This window comes from Lynx rufus, unplaced genomic scaffold (genome assembly GCF_022079265.1).
Source record: "Lynx rufus isolate CCGP_SWC_20201006 ecotype Redwood Valley unplaced genomic scaffold, mLynRuf1.p SCAF_40, whole genome shotgun sequence".
Lineage (NCBI taxonomy): Eukaryota > Metazoa > Chordata > Mammalia > Carnivora > Felidae > Lynx > Lynx rufus.
Window position 1 is genome coordinate 2,794,450 of NW_025814857.1, and position 9,755 is coordinate 2,804,204.

The 9,755-nt window shown below is 55.7% G+C and overlaps 2 protein-coding genes across 2 annotated transcripts; both read right to left on the reverse strand.

Annotated features, from left to right (window-relative positions):
• Positions 1–6,097: 6,097 nt before the first annotated feature.
• On the reverse strand, positions 6,098–6,833 carry LOC124525359 (melanoma-associated antigen 10-like). Its single transcript, XM_047097731.1, is given in 2 exon segments — positions 6,098–6,421; positions 6,423–6,833. Coding segments are annotated over 2 exon segments (714 nt in total). The 3' UTR covers positions 6,098–6,118.
• Positions 6,834–7,980: 1,147 nt separating this feature from the next.
• LOC124525370 (melanoma-associated antigen 8-like) lies at positions 7,981–9,316 on the reverse strand. The gene is made up of 3 exons (XM_047097748.1): positions 8,887–9,316; positions 8,360–8,664; positions 7,981–8,216 (listed from the first exon to the last, which is right to left on the reverse strand). Exons 1-2 carry the CDS (start codon positions 9,205–9,207, stop codon positions 8,473–8,475), a joined length of 513 nt encoding a protein of 170 aa, XP_046953704.1. The 5' UTR covers positions 9,208–9,316; the 3' UTR covers positions 7,981–8,216; positions 8,360–8,472.
• Positions 9,317–9,755: the final 439 nt, after the last annotated feature.

A 9,755-nucleotide genomic window follows, 5' to 3' on the forward strand; every position in this document is an offset into this window, starting at 1 on the left:
CCCCCCCCCCCAAATTCCTGTTTCCTTGCCCCCAGGGCATGTTTTCCTCACAGGTGTGTTTCCGTTGGTAGTCCCCCTTTTATTCCTGCCCCCACACACTTCCCCCTTTGGCCTCTTCCAACTACTTTGGTAACTTGGTCCTGCTCAGATAGGCCCCAACAAAGAGTCCTGTTTTCTTGGCCCCAGGTTACATGGTCCTCAGAGTAGGGCCTTAGCTGGTAGCCCCACTTTAATGCTGCCACCCCCGCTTCAAGCTCTTGTCTCCTCCAACTGTTCCTGCTGATTAGTTGGGCCTTGTTAGATAGGCTGCAGCAGAGTCCGGTTTCCTTGCCCCCTAGGCCAAGTTGTCCTCAGAGTAGGGTCTCAGTTTGTAGACCCCTTTTATTCCTACCCCCTCTGCACACTTTCTGCTTAGCTGTCTAACAACTGTTCCTACTGGTGAGCTGGTCCTCCTCAGATAGTCCCAACAGAGAGTCCCGTTTTCTTACCCCCATGTCAAGTTGTCTTCAGAGTAGCGTTTCAGTTTGTAGCCCCCCTTTTATTCTCTCTCCCCCACTTCCTGCTTTGGTCTCTTCCACCTATTCCTGCTGGTTAGTTGGTCTTGCTCAGATAGGGCCCAACAAAGAGTCCTCTTTACCTGCCCCCTAGGCCAAGTTGTCCCCAGAGTAAGGTCTTAGTTGTTAGCCCCCCCTTTATTCCTGGGCCAACAGTTCTTGCTGGTTAGTTGGTCCTACTCAGGTAGGCCGCAACAATCAGTCCTATTTTCATGTCCTTATGTCATGTTGTCCTCAAAGTAGGGTTTCTGTCGGTAGCTCCCTTTTTATTCCTGCCACCCCCTTACACACACTTCCTCATTTCTTCTCTCGTAATGGTTCCTGCTGGTGAGTTGGTCCTGCTCATGTAGGCCCGAAACAAGAGTCCTGTTTTCTTGCCCCCTAGGTCAATTTGTCCTCAGAGTAGGGTCTCAGTTGGTTGCCTCCCTTTTTCTCCCGCCTCCCCACATCCTGCTTTGGTCTCTCACAACTGCTGCTATTGGTTCATTGGTCCTGCTAAGATAGGCCCCAACAAAGAGTCCTGTTTTCACGCCCCCAGATCAACTTGTCCTCAGAGCAGGGTCTCAGTTGGTAGGCCCTCTTTTATACCTGCCCTCCCCACTTCCTGGTCTCTTCCAACTGCTCCTGCCGGTTAGTTGTTCCTGGTCAGATAAGCCCCAACAAAGAGTTCTGTTTTCTTGCTCCAGGTCAAATGGTCCTCAGAGTAGGGTCTCAGTTGGTAGCCCTACTTTTATTGATGCCTCCCCTCACTTCCAGCTTTGATCTGCTCCAAAGGTTCCTGCTGGTTAGTTGGTCCTGTTCAGATAGACTCCAACAAGGAGTCTTGTTTTCTTGCCCCCATGTCAGTTTGTCCTCAGAGTAGGGTTTCAGCTGGTAGCCCCTTTTTATTCCTGCACCCCCTCACACACTTCCAGCTTTGGTCTCTTCCAACTCTTCCTGCTGGTTAGTTGGTCCTGCTCAGATGGGCCCAAAAAAGAGTCCTGTTTTTTTTTTCCCACTAGGTCAAGTTGATCTCACAGTAGGACCTCAGTTGGTAGACCCCCTTTGATTGCCTCCACCAAACACTTGCCGCGTTGGTCTGTTCCAACTGTATCTGCTGGTTAGTTGGTTCTTCTCAGATGGGCCGCAACAAAGAGTCCATTTCCCATGACCCCTAGATGAAGTTATCCTCAGAGTTTGGTCTCAGTTGGTTGTACCCCTTCTATTCCTGCCACCCCCCTCTGCCTGCTTTGGTATGTTCCAACTGTATCTGCTGGTTAGTTGGTTGTCTTCAGATAGGCCCCAAGAAGATGTCCTATTTTCTTGCCCTCTACGTCAAGTTTTCTGCAGAGTAGGGTCTCAGTTTGTAGCTTCCCCATTTATTCCTGCCCCCCCCCCGCTTCCGCCTTTGGTTTAATCCAATTTTTCCTGCTGGTTGGTTACTCCTGCTCAGATAGGCCCCCAAAAAGTGTCCTGTTTTCTTCTTGCCCCAGGTCAAGTTCTCCTCCGAGTAGGGTTTCAGTTTGTGGCCCCCCTATTGTTTTCTCCCCCCACGCTTCCCGCTTTGGTCTCTTCCAGCCGGTCCTGCTGGTTAGTTGGTCCTGCTCAGGTAGGTCCCAACAAAGAGCCCTGTTTCTTGCCCCCAATGTCAACTTGTCTGAAGAACAGGTTCTCAGTTGGCAGCCCCTTTTTTCCTGACCCCAATCCTGCTTTGGTCTCTTCCAGCTGTTCCTGTTAGTTAGTTGGTCCTACTCAGATAGGCCAGAACCAATAGTCCTGTTTTCTTGTCCCCTATATCGAGTTGTCTTCAGAGTAGGGTCTCAGTCGGTGGCCCCCCTTTTATTCCTGCCCCTGCAATTCACACTTTGGCCTCTTCCAACTGTTCCTGTTAGTGAGCTGGTCCTGCTCAGATAGGCCCCAACAAAGAGTCCTGTTTTCTTGGCCCCAGGTTACATGGTCCTCAGAGTAAGGCCTTACTTGGTAGCCCCACCTTAACGCTGCCACCCTGCTTCAAGCTTCTGTCTTCTCCAACTGTTCCTGCTGATTAGTTGGGCCTGGTTAGATAGGCCGCAGCAAAGAGTCCTGTTTCCTTGCCCCCTAGGTCTAGTTGTCCTCAGGGTATGGTCTCAGTTGGTAGCCTCCCCTTTTATTCCTAACCCTTCTGCACACGTTCTGCTGGGCTGTCTAACAACTGTTCCTCCTGGTGAGCTGGCCCTCCTCAGATAGTCCCAACAAAGAGTCCTGTTTTCTTGATCAAGATCTGTTTTTCCAGATCAAGATGTCCTCAGAGTAGTGTTTCAGTTTGTAGCCCCCCTTTTATTCTCTCTCCCCCACTTCCCACTTTGATCTCTTCCAACTATTCCTACTGGTTACTTGGTCTTGCTCAGATAGGGCCCAACAAAGAGTCCTCTTTACTTGCCCCCTAGGTCAAGTTGTCCCCAGAGTAAGGTCTTAGTTGTTAGCCCCCTTTTATTCCTGCACCCCCTACTTCCTGCTTTGGTCTCTTCCAACAGTTCCTGCTGCTTAGTTGGTCCTGCTCAGATAGGCCCCAAAGAAGAGTCCTGTTTTCTTACTCCCTAGGTCAAGTTGTCCTCAGAGTAGGGTCTCAGTTGGTAGCCCTGCTTTTATTCCCGCACCCCCCCCCCCCCACATTTCCTGCATTGGTCTCTTCCAAATGTTCCTGCTGCTTAGGTGGTCCTGCTCACATAGGCCCCAACTTAGAGTCCTGATTTCTTGTCCCATAGGTCAAGTTGTCGTCAGAGTCGGGTCTCAGTTTTTAGCCCCCCTGTTATAACTGCCCCACCCCCACTTCCCGCTTGCTCTCTTCCAACTGTTCCTGCTGGTTAGCTGGTCCTGCTTAGATAGGCCCCAACCAAGAGTCCTGTTTCCTTGCCCCAGGACGACTTGTCCTCAGAGTAAGTTCTCAGTTGGTAGTCCCCCTTTTATTCCTGCCCCTCCCTCACTTCTCGCTTTGGTCTCTTCCAACTGCTCCTGTTGGTTAGTTGTTCCTGGTCAGGTAGGCCCACAACAAAGAGTCCTGTTTTCTTGCCTCCTGAGTCAAGTTGTCCTCAGAGTCGGGTCTCAGTTGGTTGCTCCCCTTTTATTCCCACCCCCCACACACTTCCCTATTTGGTCTCTTCTAACTGTTCCTTCTAGTTAGTTGGTCCTGCTCACCTATGTCCCAACACAGAGTCCTGTTTTCTTGCCCCCTAGGTTAAGTTGCCCTCAGAGTAGGCTCTCAGTTGGTAGCTCCCCCCCATTCCTGCCCCCCCCCCCCCGCCGCACTTCCTGCTTTGGTCTCGTCCTATTGTTCCTGCTGATGAGTGCATCCTGCTCAGATAGGCCCCAACACAGAGTCCTGGTTTTTTGCCCCCAAGTCAAGTTGTCCTCAGAGTAGAGTTGCAGGCAGTAGCCCTGCCTTTATTCCTGCACATCCCAACTTCCCGCTTATGTCTGCTCCAAATGTCCCTGCTGGTTCCCTGCTCTGCTTAGGCCCCAACGAAAAGTCCTATTTTCTTGCCGCCTAGATGAAGCTGTCCCCAAGGTAGGGTCTCAGTTGGTAGCCCCCCTTTATACTCACAGCCTCACCCCACACATTTTGCTTTGGTCTTTTCCAAGTATTCCTGCTTGTTAGTTGGTTCTGCTCAGATAGGCCCCAACAACAAGTCCTATATTCTTGCTCTCTGGTCAAGGAGTCCTCAGAGTAGGGTTTCAGGGGGTACTTGTCTTTTATTCCTGCCTCCTCACTTCCCACTTTGGTCTCTTCCAAATGTCCCTGCCGGTTAATTGTTCCTGCTCAGATAGGGCGAACAAAGAGTTATGTTTTCATGCCCCCTCGGTCAAGTTATCCTCAGAGTAGTGTCTGAGTTTGTACCCTCCTTTTATTCTTGTCCTCCCCCAATTCCCACTTTGATCTCTTCCAACAGTTCCTTCTGGTTAATTGGACCTGCTCTGATAGGCCCCGACAAAGACTGATTTTCTTCCCCCAGGTCAATTTGTCCTCAGAGTTGGTTTTCAGTTTGTAGCCCCACTTTCATTCCTGCCACCCCCCAACACACACACACACACACACACACACACACACACACACTTCCTGCTTTGGTCTCCTCCAAATGTTCCTGATGAGTTGGTTCTGCTCAGATAGGCACCACCAAGAGTCCTGTTTTCCTGCCCCCTATGTCAAATTGTCCTCAGAGTAGTGTCTCACTTGGCAGCACCCCTTTTATTCCTGCCCCTCCCTACTTCCCGCTTTGGTCTCTCGCAACTGTTCCTGCTGGTTAGTTGGTCTTACTCAGATAGGCCCCAGCAAAGAGTCCTGTTGACTTGCCCCCAGGTCAAGTTGTCCTCAGAGTAGGGTCTCAGTTGGTAGGCCCCCTTTATTGCCTCCACTTGCTGCTTTGGTCTCTTCCAACTCTTCCTTTTGGTTGGATGGTCCGGCTCAGATAGGCCCCAAGAAAGAGTCCTATTTTCATGCCCCAGGTCAAGGTGTCTTCAAAGTAGGGTTTCAGTTTTTAGTCCCCCTTTGTTCCCTTCCCCACTCTTCCCGCTGTGGTCTCCTCCAACTGTTCCTGCTTCTTAGTTGGTCCTGCTCAGATAGACACGCACCAGTAGTCCTGGTTTCTTGCCACCGGGTCAAATTGTGTTCAGGATAGGGTCTCAGATGGTTGCCTTCCCTTTTATTCGTTTCCCCCACTTCCTGCATTGGTCTCTTCAAAATGTTAATGCTGGTTAGTTGCTCCGGCACAGATAGGCCCCAACAAAGAGTCCTTTTTTCTTGCCCCCAGGTAAAGTTCTACTCAGAGAATGGTTTCAGGTGGTTGCCCCCCTTTTATTCCTGCTGCCCCCCTCACAGTTTCTGCTTTGGTCTCTTCCTACTGGTCCCGCTGATTAGGTGTTCCTGCTCAGATAGGCCCCAAAAAGAGTCCTGTTCTCTTGCCCCCAGTTCAAGTTGCCCTCAGAGTAGTTTCTCAGTTGGTAGCCCCCCGTTTATTCCTACCGCCAACAAAGTTCCGCCTCGGTCTCTTCCACGTGCTCCTGCCGGTTAGTTGGTCCTCTTCAAATAGGCCACAACAATGAGTCCTTTTATCTTTCCCCCAGGTCAAGTTGTCCTCAGAGTAGGGTTCCAGTTGGTAGCCCCCATTTTATTCCAGCCACCCCTCCCCAGCACACACTCCCACCTTTGGTCTCCACCACATATTCCTGCTGGTTAGTTGGTCCTGCGCATTTAGGCCCGAGCAAAGAGTCCTGTTTTCTTGTCCTCTAGATCAAGTGGTCCTCAGAGTAGGATCCCAGTTGGTAGCCCCTCCCCCCCACTTTCTGCTTTGGTCTTTTCCAACTGTTCCATCTGGTTAGTTGGTCCTGCTCAGATAAGCCCCAAAAGAAAGTCCTGTTTTCTTGCCCCCAAGTCACGTTGTCCTCAGAGTTGCTTTTCAGTTGTTAGCTCCCCTTTTATCCACGGTGGCCACACACTTCCCACTTTGGTCTCTTCCAACTGATCCTGCTGGTTAGTTGGTGCTGCTCACGTAATGCCCTGATAACGCGTCCTGATTTCTTGCCCCTAGGTCACGTTGTCATCAGAGTAGGTCTCAGTTGGTAGCCCGCACGTTCCACACCTCCTCCTCAGGGGCACAGTTGTTCTCCAGGAGGACCACCCCCAAGACCAGCACCAGGAGGCTGGCCGTGGGCATGCCCTGCCTACTGCTTAGCATCCCATCACATATCAGGCCAAGGATGGTGACCAGGAAGAAGGAGTGGTCTCTGGCGTCCGCTTCCTTCACGTCAACACCAAAGACCAGCTGCAGATACTCGCAGGCTTGACGGAAGATCCCGGAGACGTGGTCCTGGTCATCTTGGCTGACCGCCGCCAGCATCTCCGCCTGTGTGGTCGGTCGGCTGCTGAGTGCGATACTTGAGGAGCAGGAATGCCACCAGGTCAGCCAGCCTCATGCCGAATGCATCTGGGAGCGAGGGCTGGGCTCCTTCTGGGGCCCCTCTGGTGCTGGACCCCTCCTCATCGGGGCTGCTGGGGTCCTCATCGGACTGGCTCCCCGGAGCACCTGCCATGTCAGCGGGGGAGGGGCAGGCATTCGGAAGGCTCAGACTGACTCTGTTGAGGGGCCCAGGCTCCCTCTGTCCTCCTTCTGCATCCTCGCCAAGAATGGCCACAGGACCCAGGCCCTGCCCTCTGCCCACTTGAGGTGTCCCAGCCGCCTCCCCCAACCCACACACACACACACACACCCTGTGTCTGTGAGACTCCGCTGTGGAAGTCTGGCCCGACTCGTCCACCCAAATGCCCATCCTGCCCCTGGCCCTTCACAGAAGGACGCGGGTGCCCAAGCTCCGGCAGGTTCCTTCTGTGTGTCCTAGGGACCTGAGTCCTTCGGTCCTCCCCCCATGTCCCCGCCTGGACTCCCTAGCCCGGCCCGTGCCCCTGCCCTTTCTGACCTGGGATCCTGTCCCTCACCCCAAGGTCCTCAGCTCCCTCAAACCCCCGAGGTACAGTTGAGTGGACGCAGCCTGCGGCCGCCCTCTCCAGAAACCCCGGCCTCAGCGGGGCCTGAGCGCCTCTACCCAGGGTGGGTGGGTGTACTAGGCCCTACCGCTCTCCCTCGGTCCAGACACCAGCTCCAGGAAGAGCCTGGGCTCGTCCCTCTGGGGCCCCGAGTCTACCACCCTTAGCCCCGCTGGGAGAAGGGCTCCGCCTGACCACCCTGCCGGGGGCTCTCGGGCTGCCGGCTGGACTGACCTGGATTCCGGGATGGGGGGCCGGCCGTGCTCCCTCACATGTCGACGTGCACGCCTTGCTGCCCGGCCGGGCCCCTTCTCTCTGCCGGCCCGAACCAGGCATCCAAGACCGAGGCCCCACCTCTGTCACTATCCTTTCCGGGATCTTCACCTTGACTCTGACCGGCTCGGGCCGTGCCCCGCCATCTGAACAGCTGAGTCTGTGCGCCTCAGATCCAGGCTCTCACTCCCCGACTTCCTGGAGACAGAGGCAGGGAGCACACCGCAGCCACGGTCCCCTCCCCGCTACATTGTGATGAGCTGCCCAGAAGCATCGCACTGAACAGAGATCCCAGGCCAGCCTGGCTCGGGCAGGGCATCTCCACTGCGGGGCTCCCCCCCTGGAGCCCCACCGCCTCAGCCTTCTTTCATTTCTTCTGCTCCTCTTAGGGGACCTTTCCCTGCCTTCCCATGGGGACCGCAGCTGCTAGATAGTCACCTATGGGTGGGACGTGTCCTGCCTCTCCTAGTGTCCTCACTGCCAACACAGGGCCCTTCCGAGAGTGAGCAGAGCTCAGCGAATGTCCGGCCACAAATGTCCCAGTGAGCTGGGGACCTCTGCTCAGATCGAGTGTCTCCTCCTTTCTTGGAGACCCAAGCAAAGGCAGGCACACATCTCTATGTCCCTTGTCCAGAATGACAGATGACAAGGGACAAGAAGCAAGAACGAACATCTTTTATTTCTCCATGTCCTGAAGCCATCCGTTTACTGCCAAGGTCTTCACGTTTGCAAGACATCCCTGTCTGTGCCCAGCCCAGGCACCGCGATTCCCTTCTGGATCCCGAACGAGGACGGAAGGGTTCCCAGCTCGTTGCACCAAACGGCAAAACTCTGACTCTTGAACACCTGTGGCGTGGGTGCCACTCCCACACTGAGCCCGAGGCTCACGAAACCTTCTATGACAAGGAACAACATCTGAAAACTTCCTCGACGAAACAAAGATCGATTTCCGAGGCCACGTAGACAGAGAACAAGAACCCACCCAAACGTGCGCTTGGCCCCGCTTTCCCCCAAGCCGCCCTGGCCCTCCACTACTCACAACGCCCAGCGCCCGCTCTGCTCGCACTCGCAGGGGAGAAGTGGCCTGGCTTCGTGCCCCGCAGGAGAGGCTGCTCGACCCCAGGTGGGAACGGGCCCGGCTGCCCCTCGGGCTCAGGCCCGCTCTTCCTCATGGCTCACAGCCTCTTCGGACAGACACGGAGACCCGGGCTGCCTGCTGTTGACCGCGAGGATGTGCTGCAGCACTTGCACGGCGCTGGTTTCTGCGTGCGCCCTGGGACCCCACAGGAACTCGTAGCGTGCGGGCTCGCTGCCGGGCACCTGCCGGTACTCCAGGTACCCTTCCTGCACCCAGACTTCGGTCAGCAGCTCCCTGGGCTCCCCATAGAATACGTGCTCCCTGCCGGCATACACCCCCATGACCCCCAGCGCTTCCCACACCGCCTCCTCAGGGGCACGGTCCTCCTCCAGGAGGATCACCCACAGGACCAGCACCAGGAGGCTGGTCTTGGGCATGCCGTGCCTACCACTCGGCGTCCCATCGCAGCTGAGGCCCAGGATGCTGACCAGGACGTAGGAGCGCTCGCGGGGGTCCACTTCCTTCACGTCGACTCCAAAGACCAGCTGCAGATACTCGCAGGCTCGGCGGAAGATCACGGGGAAGCGGTCCTGGTCATCTTGGCTAACCGCCGCCAGCATCTCCGCCCGTGTGGTCGGCTGATTGGTGCGATACTTGAGGAGCAGAAGCAGCACCAGGCCGGCCACCTTCACGCGGAGCGCATCTGGGAGCGAGGCCTGGGCCCCTGCCGGGGCCCCCCAGGTGCTCGACCCCTCCTCATCGGGGCTGCTGGAGCCCTGGTGGGACTGGCTCCCCGAAGCGCCTGCCATGGCACTGGGGGAGGGGCAGGAGCTCCGAGGGCTCTGGGGAGGACTCGGGGACCCGGCAGCAGCAGACCCCTCCTCCAGGGGGACCAGAATGAGGACAGAGCAGGAGGAGGACGGGGAGGAAGGGGAGGAGGAGGAGGAGGAGGAGGGGGGAGATGGGTACCCCCCCTCCTCCTCCTCTGCTTTCTCCTCCTCCAACTCCACCTCCTCCTCCTCCAACTCCTCCTCTTCCTCCGAGTCCACCTCCTCCACCTCCAACTCCACCTCCAACTCCACCTCCACCTCCTCCTCCTCCAACTCCTCTTCCTGGGGTTCCACCTCCTCCACCTCAACCTCCAGCTCCTCCACCTCAACCTCCACCTCCAAATGCACTTCTTCCACCTCCTCCTCCTCCACCTTCTCCTCCTCCAACTCCTCCTTCTTCAACTCCAACTCCTCCTTCTTCAACTCCACCTCCTCCACCTCCCTGTCCTCAGGCTCTGGCAGCGGTGCATCCCATGGCAGTGGGACCTCTCTTGGCTCCTCCTTCAGCTTGCAGAACATACTGCTCT